Source organism: Melampsora larici-populina (assembly GCF_000204055.1).
Source record: "Melampsora larici-populina 98AG31 unplaced genomic scaffold MELLAscaffold_21, whole genome shotgun sequence".
In the NCBI taxonomy this organism is placed as follows: domain Eukaryota; kingdom Fungi; phylum Basidiomycota; class Pucciniomycetes; order Pucciniales; family Melampsoraceae; genus Melampsora; species Melampsora laricis-populina.
In genome coordinates, this window is record NW_006768785.1 from 274,473 (window position 1) to 297,962 (window position 23,490).

Consider the following 23,490-nt stretch of genomic DNA (forward strand, 5'->3'; position numbering starts at 1 on the left):
TGACCCAAATCAATCGAACCCATCTAAGAATAAGAATCAGAATAAAGAAATTTAAATACGATTTTTTTGAACAAGATGACTGAAACTTCTTCTTCTAATTTTCAACTTCGAACTCTCGATAATGATTTGATCGGTAGACTTGCATTGGTGACTGGTGCCAGGTAAAGGGTTTTCACGAGATTTCCTTTGATATCAGATCCTTCATTCGATCACAAGTGTTTATTATCATACTTTGTCTAAAGGACCTATATATCCTTTACACCTACTTTGAAGTCATGTACAAACCTTTTTAGTGTCTCATTGATCTCGAGGGATACATAGTCAAAGGCGTGAAAAAGTGTTGGAAACCAGATATCTATATCCCACCTCGTTGGAGTGAAAATGGAGTCACTGACCTTTGATTCGTTAACTTTTCCGCCCTCATTCTTGGATCGAATCTCATGATTATCTTCAGCGGTGGAATCGGAGCTGCTTGTGCTAAAGCTTTAGCAAAAGAAGGTTGTGATGTAGCCTTACATTATTGTTCGAATCAAGTAAGTTCAAAAAAGATAAAGTAGCTTTAACAGAACTCAATCAAAAGATCTCCAATGATTGTTTTTAGCCAAACGGATATAAGCTGATATAAGTTGATCGATTTCAATGTGTTTCTTTTAAAGGATTCAACCCAAAAATTAGTCAATGAATTAAAAACTCAATACCCAAACCAAACCTTCACACTACATCAAGCAGATCTCAAGGACCAAACCTCAACCCAAAGCTTGATGAAATCCATCATGAAAGAAAATTCAAAACATTCATCAATTTCGATTTTAATTTTAAATGCTGGATTAGGTAGACGGATACGAGATATTCAAAACATTGAAATTCAAGATTGGATCGATACATTAGAAGTCAATAGTAAAAGTCAATTTATTTTAATTAAAGATTCTTTAGATGATTCAATTGGAAAGATGAGAAAAGCAAAATGGGGAAGAATCGTTTTGATTAGTAGTATTTCAAGTAAAGGTGGTGGGATTAATGGTAAACTCTTTCTTTTTCTTTTTTTTTTGCAATCCTTCATACGATGGATTTGAAAACCTTTGCATAACATTGATCTTTGATTTCTTTTTTTTGGGGGGTCGTTGGTATGTTTTTGGACGATTTTCAAAGGTTGTCATTATGCTGCTAGTAAAGGTGCTTTAACGTAAGTCAAAATCAAAACCAAACTTTGAAGAAAATAGAAACCTCTTTAGATGTTTGAATATCAATCCAAGATGTTTTCCTTGACTGATTTAATCAAATATGGTCACATCTCTTGGTTAAACAGATCAATGGGTTTAAATCTATCCAGAGTTTTAGCACCTGATAATATTACTGTGAACATCGTATGCAATCCTCCTTTTTCCTTTGTTTCAAATGAATTCCCCTAGATGAGTTTACTAACATTGCATTTTTGATGACTTGGATATGAACCTGTGATATAGGTATCACCCGCAATGATCGGATCAACAGGAATGGTCCCATCTCCCAAATCAGAGTAAGCTTCTCCGCTTTTTTCCAACAACTCTGATCAAAAACAATCTAGGTTGTATAAGATTTTGATGGTGTTTGTTTGGTAGTACCTTGAATGGAAGCTCTAATGATCAAGATGATTTAGGATTAAAATTGGCTTCTACAATTCCATTAGGTAGATTAGGAGATCCAAGTGAAGTTTCAAATGTGATGATCATGTTTGTTAAAACTGGTTATCTTACGGGTCAAGATGTCATCTTATCTGGTGGTCTACATTGAACTGTCTTCATTTAAATAACACAACTTGGGTGTGAGGTTTTGACTTTTGTGTAGTTCTCGAGATCGTTAGGTAGGTATGTATCCCTTTAAATTATGTATCCCTTATTTATAGGGATTGTTTGTTTGACTGTGTTAATGTTTCAACAAATCAAATCTTGGATACTTTATCTTGTTGTTTTTCCCCTTGAGTTTGATGTTTTGTTTTTTCTTTCGACCTATTATCCAAATCATTATGATATGTGGCTTTTTTACTCTTGTCTTATTTATTTGTAAGCAAACTGAAAAACCAGTCAAGCTTTTTCAAATTATCTCTTATTCATCTTGAGATTACTACTATAGTTGACTTGGATGATATCGAAAGTGTTTATATGGCATAATTCATTGAGATAAGATCAAATACGGATGAAATAGAGCTTAGATGTGTCTTTTCTCAATAAACCATCATGCAACAAACTTGATTGTCTTTCAAGTTGAATTGGTTTCATTATGGATTGGCTTTGAGCTCTCAAGGCCTTTTGTAAGTTATCTTGGATATAGACGATCAGTCCGATCATGACTTGAAGATATGAATCTTGAGGTAGATTTATGAGATACTTTGATACAAAAAGGTAGTATTTGCCGCTGAAAATTTATGCCAAGTTTGATTATATGCAGGCTTTTGAAAGGGGTTTGCAAGATACAATTGAAGTGAAGAAGTGTATGGAAAGGTGATATGCTATGAAATGATGATCTGTTTGGGTTGAGATTAAAAGGTCAAAACGCGTGTGACGCGTAAATCGAAGAAAGAGTCAACAAATGAAAATTTAGTATTAAGGTGTTTTAATCTAATAAGCCATTTGACCTACTACATATTTTGCTTTCTTTCTTTCTTTCTTCAATCAATCCATCTCACTTTCATTAATCAAATATCAGTTCAATATCAATCAATCATGTCTTTACCATCACCGTTAACTAATCATTCTCCACATCATTTCATCAATTCAGAAAAGGAAAATCGCGAAATATCATCAAGAAAGTTACTCAATCATCAAATCAATCAAACTTCAATCAAATCAATCTCACCTTTAACTAAAGCTAGAAAAACTTTACCTTCTCCACCTACTTCGATTCCTTCTTTAACTCCACCTTTAGTACCTTCAAAACGGAAATCAGTGGTCTTTAACGAAGAACGTCTTGGAAGCGCTCAAAGTATACCAAATCATAGATCCAAGTCAAAACCTTCGACTGTCTCATCTCAATCTATCAATTCATCAGATCAATCAAACAAAGCAATCTCCTCCGATTATCATAAACGCGCCAGACTCGCACTGGCAAACCCTCAATGTGCTCCTATCACACCTTCAACCAAGCAACTTTCCAATGGTCGTGATCTACCTCGCTCTCGTCCTACTTCTCCTCTAGCTAATCGATCTAGTACAAAATCTTTGGATAGGTTTTATTTTCATGGTCGTCCTTCAAATGAACCCATTCATCGTACTCAGAGTCCAACCCTCTCTGCCTCTGCGCCTTGCAAGAAGACCTCTAACCAAGCTGATATGCTCATAGATGAAGATGAAGACGCCGTAGATTCCGATGGCTCGGATGAGGCAATAGTTCAGGAACTTTTGCCTCGCAATCTCAATGGTCATATGCGTATCCGAGCTTATTCTCTCGATGCGAAAAGACTCAACCTTGGCCGAGACCTGACCTCTTTCTCGGTGTCGGACACTTCCCTCGCTGGCCCTACCACAGCCAATGAAGAGGATGGATCAGTTCCACGTCCTATTTTGAAGAAAACCTATACTCAAATTCATATTGCCGAATCCCTTGAACAAGCCACTCGTTCTAATGGTAGACCAAAGTTGACCTTTGAAGCTCACATGTTTCCTGGAAGATCTCATCTAGCCTCTAATAACGCGTCTAGAGCTCTTTTGTCAATCACTGGAGCTGCTCAAGGTCGGATGATGAATATCAGTACGAGACCCCTTGAGTCCACTTTACCATCCGCATCTTCATCTACTCAACCTGTACGAGGCCGTTCCCTAGCGCAAAGAACATCCGAGAATGTTGGGGATCAAACTGACGATGAGGCATCCTCCGTGGACGGCAATGATGGTCAAACCGTGTCCGAGCTTGTGCCGGACGCGCCTACACAAGAAGATTGCTACATTGCCGCTGCGCGTACTAGTTTATTGACCCTTCAAGCCTCACTTCTTCCACCACCTAACCAAATGAGATTAGATCCAGTCTCACCTCTAGCTGCACTTACTAGCCCACAAAAACAACAAGTTGGTCAATTAGGCAATCTACTCGGTAGTCCCAGAGAACCCAAGGACATCTTACCACGTGCTCCCATTCATAACCCTCGACTCGAACCTTTAGAGATTAAAACCAAGATGAAAAAGCGCGCTCGGTGTTTGGGTTCGTCTACCTCCAGAAGAACCGGTGCCCGGATTTCCACTGTAACCTCTCGAGCTTCTCATGCACCACCTCAAACGCCTGATCGACAAATCATTCGACCCAGTGATGTTCAATCTCTACCAAGAGCCGTCATCACGCTCAGAGAAGTCGAAGAAGCCTATCTTTCTTTACATCACAATCTTTCCTTACTGAGACAGTATTGGTTAAAAGAAGGTCTATTAGCAGAAGTAGATGAGGAAGCTCGATTGTCCAAACTTTTTGTAGATGATTTGGCAAGCTCTTTGATGGCATGTCTTGTACGTGAAGTTGAGAATTTATGTCGACTTCAGTCCAATTTACCTGAGTTGAATCCCATCGGGTCAAGCTCTGGTGTAGCAAGTAATCCAAATACCAGCATCGATGCGGGTAGTGACCTATCTAGAATGACCTCAATATCAACATCAGCAGCCCAGCCATCAACCGCCTCAAAGCCTACACTCCAATCTTCGTCACCCTCAGAAAAGGTGGGCATCTCAACCAACGAGATCCGAAGACGTGTAGCTGAGATTGAGACGGGTCAAGCTGGACTAAGATGTATTGCACTTTTTTGGAGTTGGCCACGTTGTATGGTTAATTTTGCTGAAGCTCATACTCAAAGACTCATTTCACTCTTAGTGGATATACCAGGTTCATTAATTCTGAGGCGTAAAAAGAATTTACCCGTGATTGGAACATTTAATCATATCTTCAAGTCTCAAAGCCTTGGTTTAAACCTTCTTGCTCCTCATTCACAACATATCATCGATGCTGTCTCACATACACTTTATCTTTCAGCGGGTAAGAGTGGTGATAAAGGGAAACGAGTTTTGTTACTTGGACTTGGGGCTTTAGAACAATTGATCAAACAGATACCTGAACAAATTTTACCTCGCATCAGTAGGGTTGTTGATCCACTTCTTGCTGCACTTGTTTCACCTGAAGCCAGCTCTTTGAGACATCAAGGGTTGAGAGGATTAGGTGCATTGATCAATTGTACAAAATCAGATTGGAACCAAGGATTGAGACAGTCTGCAGTTTCTTTGGGGTTTTCGGAAAATAGTCAATCTGGGAAGAGCCTCTCAGATGCTCAAAAGAGTAAGAAAGAAGATTTCCGGGAAAAGATTTCAACGTATACATTTGTAAGCAATTCTTTATTTTTTTGCGGGATTCGTTTAGTGTTGACTCAATACTGACGAAACAAACGCTTTCATAGGCGCATTTCACTGGACAGTCTAGTCCTAGGGCTTGGCAAGTTCTTAATAAACAGCTTTCAGAATCGTTTAAAGTGGGTGATCTGGGTTGGGTGATCAGCTCAATGGCAACGGTGATTGCTTTACTTGGTAAACGTATCCGTCGAACCGATCCTCCGGTCACTCGATGTTTCAAGCCTCATATTCAGGTTAGACTAGTCCTCTCATCTTCTATTCAAGAGTTTTAGCTCATCGATTTGCCATTTGACCTTTACTACTATAGATATTATTACAGAAAGATGGACCGGTGAAACAACTAGCTTATCAACTTTGGGATTATTATATCTTAGTAATGCTCATTTGGAGTATTGAGAATTTACAAGCCAAGAAATCAGAAGAGATTTGGGGTTTAGATAAAACTCAATTATCTTTCTTTTTACAAATCTTTCATAACTCATCCTTTTGGCGTACGAATTCAAACTTATCTTCTCATACTACATCTAATTCAACCATGCCTGTTATGTCACTTAATGGTCAAAGATTAGTAGAGTATGATTTACTTAGACTTGCTGATCATTCTCGTAAACCGAATCTTAACTGTGGACTAGGAACTGGTAAAATGAACTCTGGTAATGGAGCAAACATTCCACCCAAGATCGCTCCTCGTCCTCCTACTCAGATTGGAAAAAGTGTGATGATCAAACGATCTACTTTACATCATTCGATCTCAGCATTTCTTTATGGTACGATAGGATGTGTACAAAAGTATTTACTTGTACCTACTCTGATGTTAACGACTCCAGTGATCAGACCAGAAGAATGGTTAGAGAGTGTAGCACAATCATCAAGGTTTCGACATTTAGATATTATTTGGGAAGAGATCATTGAACCTAGTTTACCGAATTTACTTCTTAGTCAAATTGATGATCATCGACTTTATGCATCTGAAATCATTATAGCATTATGTGGTGGAATTGATGAAATCAATGAAAATGAAAAATTTGAATGGAATTTAGAAAGATTTTTACATCCAGTTTATCATGATCCACCTATTAAAGTTGATCAACCATCTAAGATTGATTTAGAAAAGTTTTCGGAATTAGGATTTAAATCATTAATTCAACCTAAAGAAATCCCATCATTAGATTTACTTTGGATTTGTTGTAGATCTTCAAATTTGATTTCATTAGTTTTTAAATCATTAAATTCAATGAATTCGATTTCAAACTCGAATGAATTTCAATGGATTCATGATCCTTCAGATCCTACATTTCAAATTATTCCAATCCCAATCCTAAATATATGGAAAGCTTATCTTAAATCATTAAAAAGAGTACAAGCAAGTTGGAAGATGATTGAACCTAAATTTAATTTAGCCTTTTTGGAAGTTTTATCAGTTTTAAAAGAAACATTATTGAATCGTCAAAATGATTTCGTATTATCTAATCGGTTAAGAATCTTAAGGTTTCGTGAATTATATTTAGTTTTAAAAGATGAAATGGGAGATGAATTAATGAAAAAAGAAATCATTGAGCGTGATGGTCAAAAAATCAGCGGATTATCAGATTTGATGAAGTTTTTAATTGATGGTCAAAGTCAAAACATCTTGAAAGAAAGAACTGAAACGAAGCTTGAAAATGATTTAATTGAATATAGTGATTTGATTGAAATGATTTTAAAAGATTTAATTTTAACTCGTAAATCATTTGGATCACCTAAATTATTGAATTTGTTAGGTCGAGAAATATCAAGTTTAGGTTTGGATTGTCAAGAAGAAATCTTAAAGAAATCGATTGGTAAAATCAGTCGAAAGATTACAAGTGATTTATTGAAATTAATTGAAGCTGGAGTAGATTGGGATGAAGTACCTATTGAAACTTGGATGGTCAAATTGATTGAATTGAATTTATTAAGTTTTGTCAACGTAACAGATCATTCAAGTGAAGTAGCGGTTCAAATTGATTTAGAAATCAGTTCTAGTGAAGTTTTAATTGATTTGATTAAGTTTTTGGGTAGGTGTAGTGATGAAAGTTTTGGTAGAATGATGATAGGTTGTAGTGATGGATTAGTAAAATATTTAGAGTGTCATTTAGAGAATATTGGTAATGGTACGGATCAGGTTAGTCTTAATCATTGTTTCATTCCCACACACACATGGGCATCATCGTCTTTGAAGTTGACACTAATACCCATCTTGATCTTTCTATAGCTTTATCAAGCATGTCTTAATCGGTATAGTTCATATGAAGGAATTATACCAGAAGAAATGCAAGAAAATTTCATTAAATTGGTTTTAATACCATTTGAATCATCATCATTTGATCTTGATCATCAATTTGGTTTTGTTAATCAAGTTCTTTTACCATTCTCAAAAACTAAGAATGGGATTTTTTTATCAGAAGAAAATCAGATGATTAAATCGTTATTCAATACTCATGTTATGGTAGATATCGAAAAAGGCGGTGAAGATACTGATCCTTTGGTCTTGGATCCAAGCCGAGTCGAAGTAGAAGAACCAACTGATTCGTCGATGTTCAGTCCACCACGAGAAAATCTTAAAGAATGTGAGGAAGTAGTCAATAAGGAAGGTATCTTGATCGGATCAGGATCGAATGTCCAAGATGAACTAGAAATGGAGCGAACGGACCAGTTTACATCCAAGAAAGATACAGAAGCTTTCAAGAGGAGTCGGTCTAGCTCATTAAGCTCGATCGGATCAGGATCGAATGTACTCGATGGACCAGAAATGGAACGAACAGATCAGGTTACACCCAAGAAAGATCAAGAAGTTTTCAAGAGGAGTCGGTCTAGCTCATTAAGTTCAATCGGATCGGAATTCTCTAGATCTAAAGATAGTAAAGTCATGAGTGATATGGAAGTTGATCAAGTCAAGAATCAAAGATCAAATCAGAAATCAGAAACGGTTGTAGGGAAGAAGAAAGGAAAAGGTAAAGAAAGGGAAGAGATTAAGAATCGTAGAAGAAGTACTCGTAAGTGTCTTTTTCCTTTTTCCAACAAAACTCTTCTTCTTCAAAACCAGACCAGAAGGGAAAGGGCATAGGAATTGTTAATGAATCTTGAACTTTTCTTTTCAAAAAAAATCATTTGTAGGTCACAGTTCTAGATCTACTCAATCTTTGATCATCAGTTCAGAAAATGATCAATTTAGTCAAGATGAATTACCTAAAGATGATTCAAGAAAACCTAAGAAGACTTTATTGAAACGAGAAAAGACATTGATTAAGGTTAACAATAATTTGAATACTCGTCCTTGTTAGTTCTCTTTTGAATGTTTATTTTGAAGGGAAACAAACAAAACTGAATGACGTTTCATTTATTTTTTTGTAGCTTTATCTGCTGTTGGTGGTAGTGGTAGTAGTAGTAGTAGTAGAATACCATCAGAGAATCAAAAAGAAGGAAAATCAAATACTCAAAGTCCAAAGAAAGTTGGTAAACGGTCACGTACTATTAGTGTAACTAGTCATGAAGGTTAGTTCTTTCAGTCTTTTTAAACCAAATGTCAGGTAAGGATAATCAACTCATCTTTTTTACTTTGATACAATGAACTTGTGTAAATAATGATCAAGATTCTCAAGAGAGAGGTCTAAGGAAGAGAAGAAGGTCTAGTAAGTAATCTTTTTCAAATTCCTGTTTTCTCTTCTTTCGTTTACTAAATTTATGTTTTATTGCTTTGGTAGATCGAATCAAGCAAAATGATACAAGTTACTCTGGATTCAGTGGTATGGTTGTCGAAGACAATGAAGAACAGCTTACTCAGAATGGTTCGGAGACTACTGATACTGAACTTACAATCGAAGCTCCTCAGGCAATGGTGGTAGAGGAAGTTGAACCTTTGATCGAAACTCCTGAGGTGAAGACGTCAGAGGAAGTAGATGCTAACTGCGAGGACACGATCGAAGTCGCGAGCAAGAGTAATGCAGAGCCCAATAGAGAGCTTGACCACAACATGACAGACGCGGACGGTTTCACAAAAAGTAGTGTTGATAAAGATGTAGAGGAAAGTCCGGAGAGCTTTACAGAACTCGTCGACAGCGGTAGTGGCGCCGAGGGGGATAAATCAGTAGGGAACGAGGAAGAGGTTCAAAGTTTGGATAAGACTGTTAAAGATCAAAGTACGTGTGAGGTCAATTTTCTGGGGTGAAAAAGGAGACGAATGCTCAATTGAGAACCGATTCATGTACAGGTCTTAAACTTCCTTCTGGAGCCGGACATGAAGAGAACACGTACGATCCTGTCAATATATCTTCTACAAAACGATTAGTCAATTTTGTTATAGCAAGTAAGGAGAAAGGAAAAGAAGTTGAACGACTGGAAGGAGAAAAGAGTGGAACAAGCCTTAGATCTCCTAGTTTCTTAAGTATGAGTAGTAGTACTATGAATCATACGAAAGAGGTGGTGGTGTTATCTGGAACTCGAATGAGTAAGTTATTATCATTTATTCAACATGGGGAACACAGATCAACTAATTTTCTTGGTTTCTTTTCATTGGTTTAATAAGGTTTGTTACTCGGTAGAAGCTCTAGTACTTCTTTGGCGATTGGTGGTGAAGTTGAGGAGAAAAGATCCGATGAAATAGAAAAGAACGTGAATGAGGAGCAAGTAACTTGTCAAGATCCTGCTACCGAGGGAGGTAATATACCTGAAGGATCACATGACCTGCTACTCGAAAGTCATTCTACCACCCCCATCGGTGATGCGGAAGTGGAGCATTCTGATAAACTTTCAAGTCGCGAAGGTCATCATTCTACCGTCATTGCCAACGATGAGAAGAGTGATACGCCTAATTGGACACCTGTAGATGAAAGTTCACTAGATATCAAACCAACAGCCTTCTCATATACTCTATCGGAATCTCTGGAAGCAAACCCATGGGCTGAATTGGCTCCTCCTAACACCACTCGTACTCAAGTCGATAGCACTGATCAGTGTGAGAAGAGTATTGAAAGTGTAGATATCCCTACATCAGCAAATAGCCGATCGATACGAAAAAGTCGCCAGATGCTCTCACCTGTTGTTGTTATCCCGTACAACCCGTTGAGGTATTTTGACCCCAAAGGAAGAGGTACAAGTCAGAGTAGTAGTAAGCAGAGTAGTAGTCAAATCGATCATGACTCTGGTAGTCGACCTATCGGTAAGTTGTTTTCGAGATTTGTTAATTTATTGTTAACATCTGTATCAGTAGCTTATGAGATGAAATCTGTATGATCTTAGCTCGCACACGATCTCAAGCTCGTCTTCGGATGAGCTTAGAACACTCGTCGAGTAGTCAGCTATCATCACATTCTCCACAGCCCTCCTCGAATATCAGTCAAGTTGATCTTCATACAACCGGGGAATCGAAGTCAAGGGAAGAGAAAAGTCTAGAAGATGAAGATCAGTCTGATGATGACGACGAAGATCAGTCTGATGATGACGACGAAGATCAGTCTGACGATGAACTTGAAGAGATAAGTAACACCAGAAAGCTTGAAGATGATAGGTCGAATGAAAGAGTGATGTGTGAGTCTTGACGTTCGAATTAAATGTGGTCAAATTGGTGGCTTACCCATCTTTTCTCGATATGAGAAAACAATAGCACCCGCCACGAAACGTCCTCGGCGTTCCGAGATTGGTTTAGATTCTTATCAACCAGATTCAATCCTTTTAGAACGAGTCACACGATCTGAACGACCTTTGACACGTTCTTCATCTCGTTCAGATCAAGGCTTAGAGAATGTAGATGGAAGTCAGAAAGGGGAATTAAGCCATTCAAAGATTGATCCTGATTTATTGAGGGTTCAATTAGATCGATCTCATTCTGTATCTTCTAGATCATCGAGTGGAAGTAGAAAAAGTTTGAGGAGTCGCACGCTTGGTCAACGGAAGGAGCCTGAGGTGCCAAAAGGGCCAATGGTAAACCAAGATGGTAAGTTTACTCATTTGTTATCAGTAAGTAAATCTCATTCGAAGAAAATAACTAATTATCTTTCACTTCGATTTTGTTTAGATCATTCAGTGGTGAATGAAACAAATGAGTTGGTTGAGAGCACACAAGATATCAGGGTAAGTTTGTTTAACTTACATTTCACTTCACCAACAAACAAACTGACCAGACGTTTCTTAAACTCATTCCTTTGAAGGCTCAAGCAGAGAATTTTTCAACTGAGAAATTATTGAAGTTGACTAGAGTTACAGCAAGTTTAGTTGAAGAAAGACTATCAAAGAAAAAATCAAAGTGAAATGATGAGGATTGAATGATGAAATGATTGAATGATATTGAGTTATTTTTTGTTTTGGAAGGTTTTGGGTTTAAGAAAGTTGGTTTTTTAGATTAATAAATTTTGTAAGAATTGATGGTCATTTTTTGATTTACTTGAATTTTCTTGGTTTGGTTTGGATGATTTATTTATTTATTTTTCTTTGGAATTACTTATGATTATTGATTTTAATATAAAATTTTAAATGGAAACAAAACAATTGATTTTGAATTATAGGATTTTTATTATATTGGACATATACAATCTTTAGTTTATTTATGATTTGTTTAGATTTAGGAAAACAAATATAATTTCATTTTTTTCTTTGTTCTTGGACTTTGGTTTTGGGTTTCTTGAATTGGATTTTTGATATTTGTATCACTTGATTACTTTTTTTTTCATGAAGAGTATCACTCGTAAGTAGGTATTTGTATCTCATTACATTGTATCACAATTGATATTCACATAAGATAGTGTATGAAGCGTCTTGACAATGACAAGAGGCACAGCATGCAACTTCGAGTCTGCCTTTTCCTTCACAAGTAGCAAGATGAATTTGGAGAAAGGAGCTCAGCATGACACAGAGGTGGAAAATTTTAAAGTACTTGGATTGCCTGACACAAAAAACATTGAAGTTGATACCCCAGACTTGCCCATGTGTTCTTGCACATATTCTTTTGGTTTATTGATATTAGATTATGGTATTTTTACCTCTTGGCTTTTCAAAAGAGTATCTCATTAAATTACATTTGCATAACATACCCAGTTTTCACCACATTATAATAAAGTACATCAAATCTCTATGGAAGATCAAATTCATCAAAATCCTGCCTTTTAATCTGCAGGCAATGTCTTCATCTCAATGAAAAAAATGTTGATCAGTAATCTTAGCATTTCAAAGATATGTATGATACCCGTGGACTTGCAGATTTCTTCTGATGGAAAGAATTTAGAACCCAGGATCCCTCTTAGGGGAGGGCAGTTTGGAACCTTCCCTGTAATCACCGTTCTTAAATCCCTTTGCGCCAATCAAATTCCATGTAGCACCTCAATATAACGTATTGTCACATCATTCCACTTTCGTCTGTGTTGGATTATGGTTGCACTCTATATGCACTTTCCCGTTCTCCACTGTGCTAAATGAAATTGACCACATATTACTACGTTACAGTCTATCCTCCTCGGAGTTGCCGGTCATTTAAACAATGGATCATTCAAATGCTTACAAGGTGGATCAGGTCGATGGATCACCGTGATACGTCTTACTAAATGCTCGGTGCTCGCATTCTTACAAGAATCTCAGAGTAACTTTAAGTTGTTCAAATCTTCTCGGTGTTTGAACCTATCGCTTACCTGGACCAATGCATCTAGCATTGAATCGCCCTCTATTATACTGAAATGTACATGGAACTCAGAGGCCAGAGTTGACAAAAATTAACAATCAAGTACATTGACAAAGGGCAAAAGACCTGTGGCTGTGCGAGTGGAATAGCTGTCCAATTACGTTCCAATCTGGATATAGTGGCAAAGTGGTATGACGCCTATCTGTGAATGTGAACGTTCCTAGAGCTTGTTCGGAAGCTTCTTTTGGAAACGTTCCCATTTTTCCGCGAATCCGACCATGCCCTCGGCAATTCTGCGCTGCCCTTGCGCAAAAAAGTCGAACTTGACCTGCCCTATATAATTTCTCAACTTGAGCTCAATATCTGCTTACATCTTTTCGTCGTTCAACTCCCTTAATATTCGCCTCGCCATGTCTCAAATTATCCAAGATCGAATCCTTCACTTTGTTCTTCACTTACCTGCGGACATCAATCCATACCAGGCGACAGCTGATTATATCGCGACCTTCCTTCTAGTGCGTCTTGATCTCCCAAACTCATTCTTTGTTAAACAGTTTTCTGATCTGACTTCTCTCTGTCGACTTCCGCAGCCATGCCCACAACCCTCCTGGTCGCGTTATGTTCAATACGTTATTGCAGTAGAGTTTTTAATGTGAGAGCCTCTTGCTTCTAATGCGTACAACAACATAAAAGTCAAGTTTTGTTGATGAATTATTTGACACTGGCCCAACTGCCTGTTCAGAATGTTTCTTCAATCAACTTATATCCTTTATGCCCGCTCCAAGACAAAGAAAATATACCATATTGGCTTGAATGCCAGTGAGTGGATTTCAAGTCATTTTACTCCGATTAATTTTGCACAGAAGCTGATCCGCTCCTTCAGTGGGACTGATACAACTTGATCGTGCAAACCACTGTGCATTTATGGGATACAAAGTTGAATCCGGGAACGGTCCCAGATTTTTTCCCAAATTTCCAAATACCGTTTTTAGCGGTAGTTTGGATATTGGGAAAAAATCCGGATTTTTTTAACTTTGAATCCCCGGTTGCTCCATCCGCCATTACACCTCTTTTTTCCCAAATTTCAACTCGATTTGGAAATTTGGGAAAAAATCCGGGACCGTTCCCGGATTCAACTTTGTATCCCATAATTGTGTTACTTTCTATACAGTATCCGTAAGCTGGCCTTTTCTAACTTCGGCTAAATTTAAGATGTTGATCTGACATATCCCCTTGAAATATTCAAGTCGCGGTGATCGAAATTATCTGCGAAGAGTTTGAACGATCTGGTCAATTAGACCAGAGATGGCCCAAATTCATACTGGGCGTTAAATTTACCGTCACGGTTGCATGCGCTAGGTGAGCCTTTATGACTTATTACGCCATCTTATTCGTCGCGACTGACATGATCAGAGACTCTGTAGCAGTAAGTAATTTGACTCGATGTCGATCCTTGATCACATATTGAGAAAATGTTTTCCGACTAATAACAAACGGCCATTCAGTCATACTTTGGCTGTGCGTCTGCCATTTTGCTTTGGTCAAACAGAGAGCTGTTTCACGAAGCCCGAATCCCACAGGAAGATTGCTCTCAACCACAGCAATTTGGGCATTGAACATATCATTGTTGGTATTTGTATTTGCACCTACTGGTAAGTTTATTCTTTCAATGCAACGGTACATAAAACTCTCTAAGACTCTCTTCATATCTTAGCCGCGGTTGTCACCTCCTTCTTCCAAGTTACCTTGAAGTATCACCGCGCCAAAGACCTGGTGATTCCCGTTGTTCAACTTCTACGGGAGTCGGCGCCCTCCTGTTCACCAGCTACTTGCAGCGTGACTCGTGTGCTATCTCAAGTCATTGCAATCACACCGGCAAAACCCCATATGGTTAGTTTTTTTTTTGAAATGTAGTGGTATGAGCTCAACTGAAGATATAAGTTCATTCCTTCAATTAGGATCTTGTGGTGCATTACACCGTGGTGGGTTCAGATTCTTATATATTCTTTGATATATTAACATTTTTGGTAAGTCCTTCATTCATGTGTAAGAGATCTCAATCTAAAAACGCATGCTTCAATTTATATCAGCTCTATATTCCATTTGTATATTTATTATTCCAAAGCTTCAAGACTCGAAGAGAATTGGATGTTTCAGTCCAACGACAACTGCAAGGAGTCTTTTTGAACACCGTGATAGAATTTGCAGTCATATTCTTAAATCTCCTTTTACAGCCGTTGTAAGATCCATTGGCAGTTTTTCGAGAAGGTGTGTCGTCACCGGATTTTTCTCTCAAAGTCCAAAACTCAAAAATTTGGCACTTTCAGACTAAACTATACTGTCCTTGACAAAAGATCGGACAGACAAGTTCAGCATTTCTTTAGATTTCCATCTCATACGTCTTCGTAATCTCCCTCACTCGTCTCTCAATTCCGGCTATCCATCACCCCAACGAATGGCCGGAAAAACCCTTCTCCAAAGGCCAATCATGTCACTCGATAGGAAAGGACCCTACTGTTCGATATTCAAATACTCCACCTCCAACCTGCTCCATCAATTCGCCACGATCCTTCATTTTGATCTCATCGAATCGATTTTCATTTTCACACTTCGCGTATTATCTACCAAATTGACACTATCGTCGTATCAATTTTATCCGTTTATTCATCACAAACTCTCTTTCAAACTTCTTCCGTTCCATGTTCGTAGTATCCATCCTATTTCACATGATCCTATGTTAATCTTGATTTTTCCAGTGTTCCGAAATGTCCAACTCTCCTTTGACGGCACCGGCTGCGAACCCCTCGGCTGCCCACATGAACCCTTGTGAGTCCATCTTTAACACAACCTCTCTTGACCTTCCAACTGATTCTTTTTCGATCTTCAGTGTTTGAATTGCCTGATCAACGGGTTGGAGACGATAGGCGAGCAACCTGTAACAGACAAGATCCTCTATTGAAAGTCGGCACTCCCGGTCGAGATGTTTTCGATCAAAACAATTTGATGACTTTCGAGGTCAGATTCAAGATTTATACCGATCAGGAGGTCAATATAAATTCTCCGGATCCAAGCGCTCCCAAGGTCGCGGCTGGTAAGAAGGCTGCAAAGAGTTCCAAACTTAACCTAATCGATTCCAAAGCAATCAACAACGGCAAACTCGAACCAAAAATTTGCCCCTTTGGCAAGAGTTTGATTGAATTCAAGGAGATGGTGGCTGATGCCTGTGAAAAGTACGAGGGTGGGATGAAACAGATCATTCTCACTAGTCCATTATCCCCCGATTTAAAGTGGGTGGCTACTATCGGACGCTCCAAGTTCCATCTCGCGGATTATGATCAATGGCAAGGTTTGGTCACTTCTCTTGAAAAATCTACAAATAAGAAATGTATTGTTGCCATTGAAAACGATAAGGTGCAAGTCAAGGCTAAGGAGGTTAATATGGCAAGTTATGTTTCTTCTCAATGTTCTCCTCTTTCTTACTCTTTCTTTGTTGAGTCTAAATCTTTTGCTTTGACAGGCATCTGCTACTAAGAAGCTTATCACCATGACTACGGGAGGCGGGTCAGGCGTTCAAGAATCCGAGGTGAGTGATTATATTTAATATTTTGCCTTTTTTTATTGAAATCCCCCGGTTCTATCTTCCTTCACAGGAAGCGGTGAAAGAAAGAGAGTTGCATACTCTTGCGAACGAGATCTTTAGCAAACATGCTATTGAAAAGTCGAACGGAGGACCTGGAAAGACACTAACTACGCCCTGGGATCCCACCTGCCAATATAAATTGACTTACCACGGTGCCTGGATTTGGGCGCAAGGAGCTGTAAGTGCTAATTTCCACCCTTTCGACAACAAAGTTTGCTAACTTTGTTCTATTAATATAGGTGGCCAACATTGCGACCACTGACATACCGCCGAATACTTCCGAGTTCCGCTACGAGATCAAGAAGAATCGGTGGATCCACCCAGACATGGGGGTGGATCATCATGTTCAACTTCGTTTACAAGATAAATCTCGACGACCAGGAGGATTCGACTCTGCAAATGGTCCTTTTCAAAACTCTCGATCGGTGGATCCGGTTCCAGGAAGCCCCCTATCTACCCAAAATCCTTGCTTTCCCATTCTAGCTCCATGCCCGATATGAAGTCCGACATCGTGAAGATAGGTGAAAAACGGGTTGCCTCCAACCCGGGTGAGATGCTTGATATCAAGCCAGATCTGAAGAAGATCAAGGTTGACCCGGGTGAGCTAACTTTTTTGGAATAGCTGCTTGGATATAATAACTAACTGGAGATGTTTTTATTGACCTGCTGCAGATTTCAGCAATACCATCAACGAGCCAATTTATGTCTCTAGTGAGTTTGAAAGCAACTGGGTAAGTGACAGTGACACTCGCAGCATCTCGATCGAGTTCGAGCGCCCCTCGACCTCTCACTCGGTCGAATTGGAAAAGTTCCTGGCCGACTGCGACATTGGGTTTGAAGATGACAAGACACGAACCCTGATCAAAGAAGCTGGGATTCAGTCGTGGACCGACTTCATCCCAAGCCTCCAGGTGACTGAAAGCAGTCTGACCTCCAAGGGTATCGACCGTCAAATAGCTAACCGGCTTATGACTGAAGCTCAATCTCGTTTGTCAAATTGTGAGTGGTTTGTTTGTGCCTTCCAAAGTGTCAGGCTTGGAACTGACTCTTCGGCCTCGATCCGTGTTTATGTTTACGCTTTCAGTGTAGAATGTAACCCCAAAACACCGTCGGATTTGAAGGAACATCGAGGGAACTTTGATTTTGTTATCTATTCCCTTGTTCTCGTAGTCTCAATCCCGATGTTGCCCTATCTCCTTCCAAAAATGTCTAAGTGTGTCCAAAAAGTTGTCCGACCATGAATCCGGTCTATCTATTTGTCAAAAAGGTCTGAGCACAAGTCGAATGATGTCCAATCAACTTATTATTTTAGTGGCTCTTGTGTCTCGTGCCTCATGATAAATTAAATCAAAATTGATTATATTTTTTCCATTCAAACAAATGACCCTAAGTTGAGTGAGAGCCGTAAGGACCCCTCAATCCACTTGCTCTTATAATAAAAATATTGAATTAATTCCAAATTGATTATCTTTGATTGAATCAAACAAATGAACCTATGTCAAGTGAGAGCCGTGAGGTTCCCTCAATCAACTTAGTCTTATAATGAAAACATTGAACCTTTCCAAATGTGTGTTCTTGCTGCCCAAAATCGTTCACATATTTATTCACACTCGAAGAAGAGGCTCATCAAATGGAAGGCTTCCAAGCCCTTTAACCAAAAAGGTACTCTCAATTTTTTTTGTGAGCGTTCAGACTTAGTGTAAAAATGGATGAAAGAAATCGATTGCAAGACTAACATACTTGCTAAAAAGACTAATGGCACACACTTAAGTAATTTTAAATATCAAGGATAAATGAAATTACGAAATATAACATAGATTATCAAAGATTATCGAGATTTCAAAGAAAGATAAATCAAAGATCAAACATAGCAACAACTGTGGAACATTTTGGTGCACAGATGTGCTGTGAATAAATTCATACAGGTCACAAAGATAGATACCTCTTCCCCAGCCACATTGATTGCACGATGCAGGGCTCTGCTTCTTTTCAAACGTGACTTAAGAGGTGAAAAGGCCAACTCGATCGGGTTGAAATCCGGTGAATACGCTGGAAGGTAGAGTAGCCGGATTCCACGTGTTTCGCAAAGTTCGGCGATGTTCCCTCCGTGATGGATAGGAGCGTTATCCATCACAAGGACCGAATTTCGAGCCGGCCAAGGGTTCATAGCTGGCAACTACATATTTCATGAATCCATAAGTCCTCTGTTAATACTGAAATGTGAGAAAGATGAACACTTACTAACTGATTTTCTAAGTAAGCCTCGAAATCGATTCTTGAGTATCCGCCAGGCTGGATAGCTAAGGCCACAAGGCCTCCTAAGGAGATGGCTGGTAACACAGACCATCTCTGAGACCGAGTGGTCCTCTCGAGTCGCGCAGTGCGTGCACCACGAGGTGCTCGTGCGTAATCGCGGTATAGATGGCGTTTGTTCACTGCAGTTTCATCTTTGTGAAAGATATCATATCAGTACCGGATCATAACTAAAGAAAAAAGAGGAACAAGTGACTCACCGGTGAAAACAAGGCATTGCGGATCGATGCCAAAGATGTGACCAATATAAGCGCCTCGCGCTTCTGCCGATTGATTTGGATGGACTGTGCGAGCCTTCTTGCGAGTCCATCCAAGTCGCAATCAAAGTTCGTTGGAAAGAGTCTTGAGGGAGACTACAAAACCAAAACGATTCAAGATTTTCTCTTGAAGCTCGTCTAAAAACAAGGTTGGATCGTGTTGAAGTGACTCCAGAATGAAATCCTGCTGAGCTGGCCCTAAAACTGGGCGAGCACCTGGAGTCAGGTGATTTTTGGGGTTTGTGATCACGGCTCGAGTGGTCTGATACAACTCGAACCAGCGGCGGACCGAAGAGAGGGAAACGTCGACGCCAAGGGTTGAAACAATGTCGTGGAGCCGCATGCCACACATGACCATCCGAACCACGACCAGCTTGATTTCGGTGGGATAGGTGTTGATGGGCATCTGGGGAAAGCACAATGTCAGTATTGAGAAGTAGTGAGGGAAAAAGAAACAAACTGACGATAGGAATCTTGGATCAAATGAGGATGTGGATGACAGCTGTTGAGATGGTGAAGAACCAAAATCGAGATGATTTGATTGGGTGTAAAGGCCAAATCGGTGGTTTCTGAATCTTTGAAGTGATATGAAGGAGGTGGAAAAAAAACCGGGTGGTGTTCGTAGCCGGAAGCCACTACCACTCAACCACGACAGAACATTCGAATGGGACAATGGGAAGCTTGAGATGGTGAAGCGAGCAACGAAGAAATGGAGAATTGTGGTGGATGGAGGGGATGTTTGGAAGGAAATCGAAAACGGTAAACAGGGAACACCCCCCAAAAAAAAATTGTAAAAAAAAAACCATTAACCGGCTTTTGTATGGGACGGTGGGGTGTAATGGGAATATAAGGAGAGAGAAATTTAAACTTACATGTAAAGCGGGTGCAGTAAAGTTTTTGATCTCATAAGGTGATTTTCGAGTTTTGGACCTCTTCATTTAATCCGGCGACGACACATCGTCGCAAAAAAATGCCGATAGATCTTACAACGGCTGTAGTAATTTCCGCAGTATGTGATAAACTTCAATCTAAATTCTAATGTTGAATCCAAATGTACATATTTGATTGCTTGAATTCATTTTATGTTTTACATTTCCCTCAAGGCGTGTTTAGTTCAAAACGGTCAATTCATCTTCAATCAAAGCTTTTGGCTTATACTTTGTATTGTAAGTTGTGTTTGCATAGACAAGATTCATGCATCTTTTTTTTCTTTCTTTAATACTTTTTACAATTCTACAGGGTCTGAACAGTACCATTGCAAACTTGGGGAACATGTAAGCAGAGTAGTCATATCTTCAGATGTCACAGAACTAATGTGATCACCTTCCAAAGTACCCTGTTCTTGATCTTAGACAATCTACGGAGGATGGATGCAATTCATTCTGCCACTGATAATGCCACCCTGGATTTCATAAAAGCCGCACACACCGATGAATCTGACGAAAATACTTCAGCATAATACCCATATCCATAGTAGTTGGTACAAAGTATTGAAGGATGGGAATGGGTTGGGGAAAAGGAGTTTTGGATAATGGAGTACTGGGTCACGCGTCTCTTCACTCCACTTCTTCTTAGATGATGTGCAATATTTCTTCATCTCATAATAAGATCAAATATGTTGTCATTGAAGAAATGGATGATTAGGAAGTGTGATTCCCTAAAAATTCCCACTTCATTCATAACAAACATTATATTAAAAAACATAATCTTCTCTAGAATTCATCATCATCATCCTGAATCTCTCTTTCCTCTGCAAAATATTTCAGTAGATATATTTTTTATTTACCTCCCACCCACCCAACTTATTATTATTGTAGCTCATTTAAAAAATATATAAAAAATATTGTATTTTCATTTTAATCAATTCAGCTATACAAAAAATTTAATAATTCTTCTATTTGTGATTTCAATAATCTGATATGTTTCAGCATTATGTTATATTTAGGGGTGTGTGACACACAAACCGCCCATAGAACATGTACTTATCTTATATCTCTGTTTCAGTTGTGTGTCTATGCGGTTCAGGCTATCTCTCACATGTTCAATTCAAGCCTGCCCTCCGCGGCCGTTTAGCGTGAACCAGATACTTCAAAGTATCCAAACGCAAAAGAGACCCATTCCCAGCCTCTACTTAGCAGCCTGACCTTCTGAATCCATTTATTCTTCTGTCCTCTAATTTTGATGTCCCCTTTTTTGCAACGTTCCTTCACTCAACTCTTGTAAGATGTATTGCAGCTCCATGTATGGAAGCCGTGACACAAGGTGTCTGCCGCCTGATCTCCGGGTTTTTGGTGTTTTTGGTGTTTTTGGTGTTTTTGTTTTTTTGACTCTCCATCTAGGAACTCTTTCTGAGAAAGGTTCCTTGTGACGTGTTGGTAAAGTTTGTATGGTTTACAAGAATCATGTTGTGTTACCTTTCAAATTCGGTTTTCAGCTACTGAGTTCCTCTTTCTACTTTACCATCTGATTTTCAATTATCTTTGTTCATCATACACATTATCAACAAGTTTCTCTATTGTTTGTTATACGTTAAGCTTGTTTTTTGCTTGAAAAAATGTTTAGCAATGCTATCAACAACAATTCATCTCATTTCCAGAAAATTGATGAATCATTACTCAAATATGATAGGAGAGGTGGTAGCAAAAAGTTCCCCATGTGTGTTCTTCGCAACACTGTTGCTCACTATTTCTTGGTGTCCAACCCAAATTTTATCTACCATTTCTCGACCATTGCTCGTATCACCATCGGTCTTGACAAAGCTGCAGGTCGCCTTGTTTACCAAATCGGCGGTGTCTATCCTCCACCAGGAGAGGCCCTTTCTTGCACTCCGGTTGTTCTGGATGTGTCATACCAGCTTCCTCATGACGGCATCTCCCTCTATCAGATGCCTCCGGATCTTTTTGAGACCAACGGTGGCGCCAGGATTGGGACTCCACCCCTTCCTCCTTCACAACCTACTGCCTCCGGCAGCAGACCAACTGGGTCCTACTCTCAACGTTCCCATTCTGCGGCTAGAAAATCTAGATGGCCAATCCCTCTGGCAGACAGGATTGGGCCTAGACGGTCTAGATCTCCCAGGGATTTCCAAAGGAGCCCCCCTTGTTGTTTATTCAGGTCAAGTCCCAACAGAGTTGGGCGTTCTCGGGGCTGTTCAAGTGAACGGCCTCTGAATCCTCCTCAGACAGGTGGTGAATCTCGTCACTTTTGTAACTACGAGAAACCTATCCAAAGAGCACCATTGACGGCACATACGGCTCCCAGATCCAAAGGGAAAGGTTTTCACATCATTGTCACCCCCCCTCCTTTGTCTTGCTACGAGTCAGATTTCAAAGACCAGGACGAAATGGTCTTACCAGTTCCCGGCTCTGAGAAACCTTGGTTTTTTGCCACTCCCATCTCTGAGTTGGTGGACACATCTGCCTCTCCTCTGGCCAAATCTATCCAGAGGTTGGTCACGGTTTGTAAGGCAGACATTGATCATCATGTTGACCAATTCAACTGTTCTCCCAACAAACCGGCTAGTTGGCCCCCTTCTCTCACTAAAGATATCCTCAAATACAAGTGCATCAACTTGTAGAAATTATGGGGCAAGATGGAATCTAAACCGTCCTCTGAAATTTTCTTTTTTGACCAAAAATCGAAGAAAATGGACGTTAAGGGAGTTACTAATCCTCTTACCATTCGCGACCTCTCCCAATTCACTCAGGTTATGGAGGTCCTTAGGTCCCAATTCACTTGGGTTATGGAGGTCCTTAGGTCCCAATTCACTCGGGTTATGGAGGTCCTTAGGCACGCCTAACTTGCCACTTTTTATTTGGCTGCGGATTCAATTAAATCCTATTTTGAACAAATCGCCAAGTTGTGTTGTCACCAATCTAGAATTCATTGGACTCATGTCAGGAACTACAATGCTGAGCTACACCAAGTCTTTTCGTAAAGGCCTTCTTTGGCTTGGGGTGACTACGCTGCACCAGAACTTAGGATCTTTGAGGGGCAAAATCTTAATTCCAGATCTGTGGATCAGCCAGCTTCTCCTGAAGCTTCCTCTTATTTGTCTTGATACTTTGTTCAACCTCACCAACCTCGACAATCCCAACAACCTCAAAAATCAAGGGTTTCCCCTGCGGGGAAAGCTCCTTCACAGGGGCCAAAATTGATGCTCACAACTATGTGAGTGTTGTAGACTTTCCTGAAGTCTCCAAAAAAGATTCATTTTGTTTCAGAATCATTTGATTCATGAGTTTGGTAGTGTTCAGGCGATCAGGCTGTTTTGCTCAGATTTTGCTTGGCGTTGCTGGAGAA

General features: G+C 39.5%; 4 protein-coding genes across 4 annotated transcripts; all 4 read left to right on the top strand.

Moving 5' to 3' along the window:
• Positions 1–75: 75 nt before the first annotated feature.
• MELLADRAFT_52674 (uncharacterized protein) lies at positions 76–1,770 on the top strand (the record flags this gene model as incomplete). The annotated part of the gene is made up of 7 exons (XM_007410559.1): positions 76–161; positions 455–533; positions 657–1,020; positions 1,150–1,183; positions 1,307–1,364; positions 1,464–1,516; positions 1,614–1,770. The coding sequence occupies 7 exons, from the start codon at positions 76–78 to the stop codon at positions 1,768–1,770; spliced, it is 831 nt and encodes a 276-aa protein (XP_007410621.1).
• A 929-nt stretch (positions 1,771–2,699) lies between these two features.
• MELLADRAFT_116631 (uncharacterized protein) lies at positions 2,700–12,023 on the top strand (the record flags this gene model as incomplete). The annotated part of the gene is made up of 14 exons (XM_007410560.1): positions 2,700–5,327; positions 5,402–5,587; positions 5,662–7,497; positions 7,588–8,368; positions 8,490–8,651; positions 8,727–8,867; positions 8,966–9,004; positions 9,077–9,511; positions 9,583–9,819; positions 9,898–10,530; positions 10,611–10,898; positions 10,975–11,304; positions 11,386–11,441; positions 11,519–12,023. 14 exons carry the CDS (start codon positions 2,700–2,702, stop codon positions 11,615–11,617), a joined length of 7,851 nt encoding a protein of 2,616 aa, XP_007410622.1.
• A 1,377-nt stretch (positions 12,024–13,400) lies between these two features.
• Positions 13,401–21,335, top strand: MELLADRAFT_56240 (uncharacterized protein; the record flags this gene model as incomplete). Its single annotated transcript, XM_007410561.1, is given in 17 exon segments — positions 13,401–13,493; positions 13,569–13,630; positions 13,721–13,793; positions 13,809–13,812; positions 13,862–13,900; positions 14,131–14,154; positions 14,226–14,334; positions 14,400–14,404; positions 14,484–14,630; positions 14,693–14,868; positions 14,937–15,005; positions 15,069–15,207; positions 20,184–20,197; positions 20,292–20,354; positions 20,428–20,462; positions 20,521–20,662; positions 21,313–21,335. The coding sequence occupies 14 exon segments, from the start codon at positions 13,722–13,724 to the stop codon at positions 20,645–20,647; spliced, it is 1,023 nt and encodes a 340-aa protein (XP_007410623.1).
• Positions 21,336–21,841: 506 nt separating this feature from the next.
• MELLADRAFT_63632 (uncharacterized protein) lies at positions 21,842–22,765 on the top strand (the record flags this gene model as incomplete). Its single annotated transcript, XM_007410562.1, has 1 exon — positions 21,842–22,765. One exon carries the CDS (start codon positions 21,842–21,844, stop codon positions 22,763–22,765), a length of 924 nt encoding a protein of 307 aa, XP_007410624.1.
• Between the last annotated feature and the right edge of the window lie 725 nt (positions 22,766–23,490).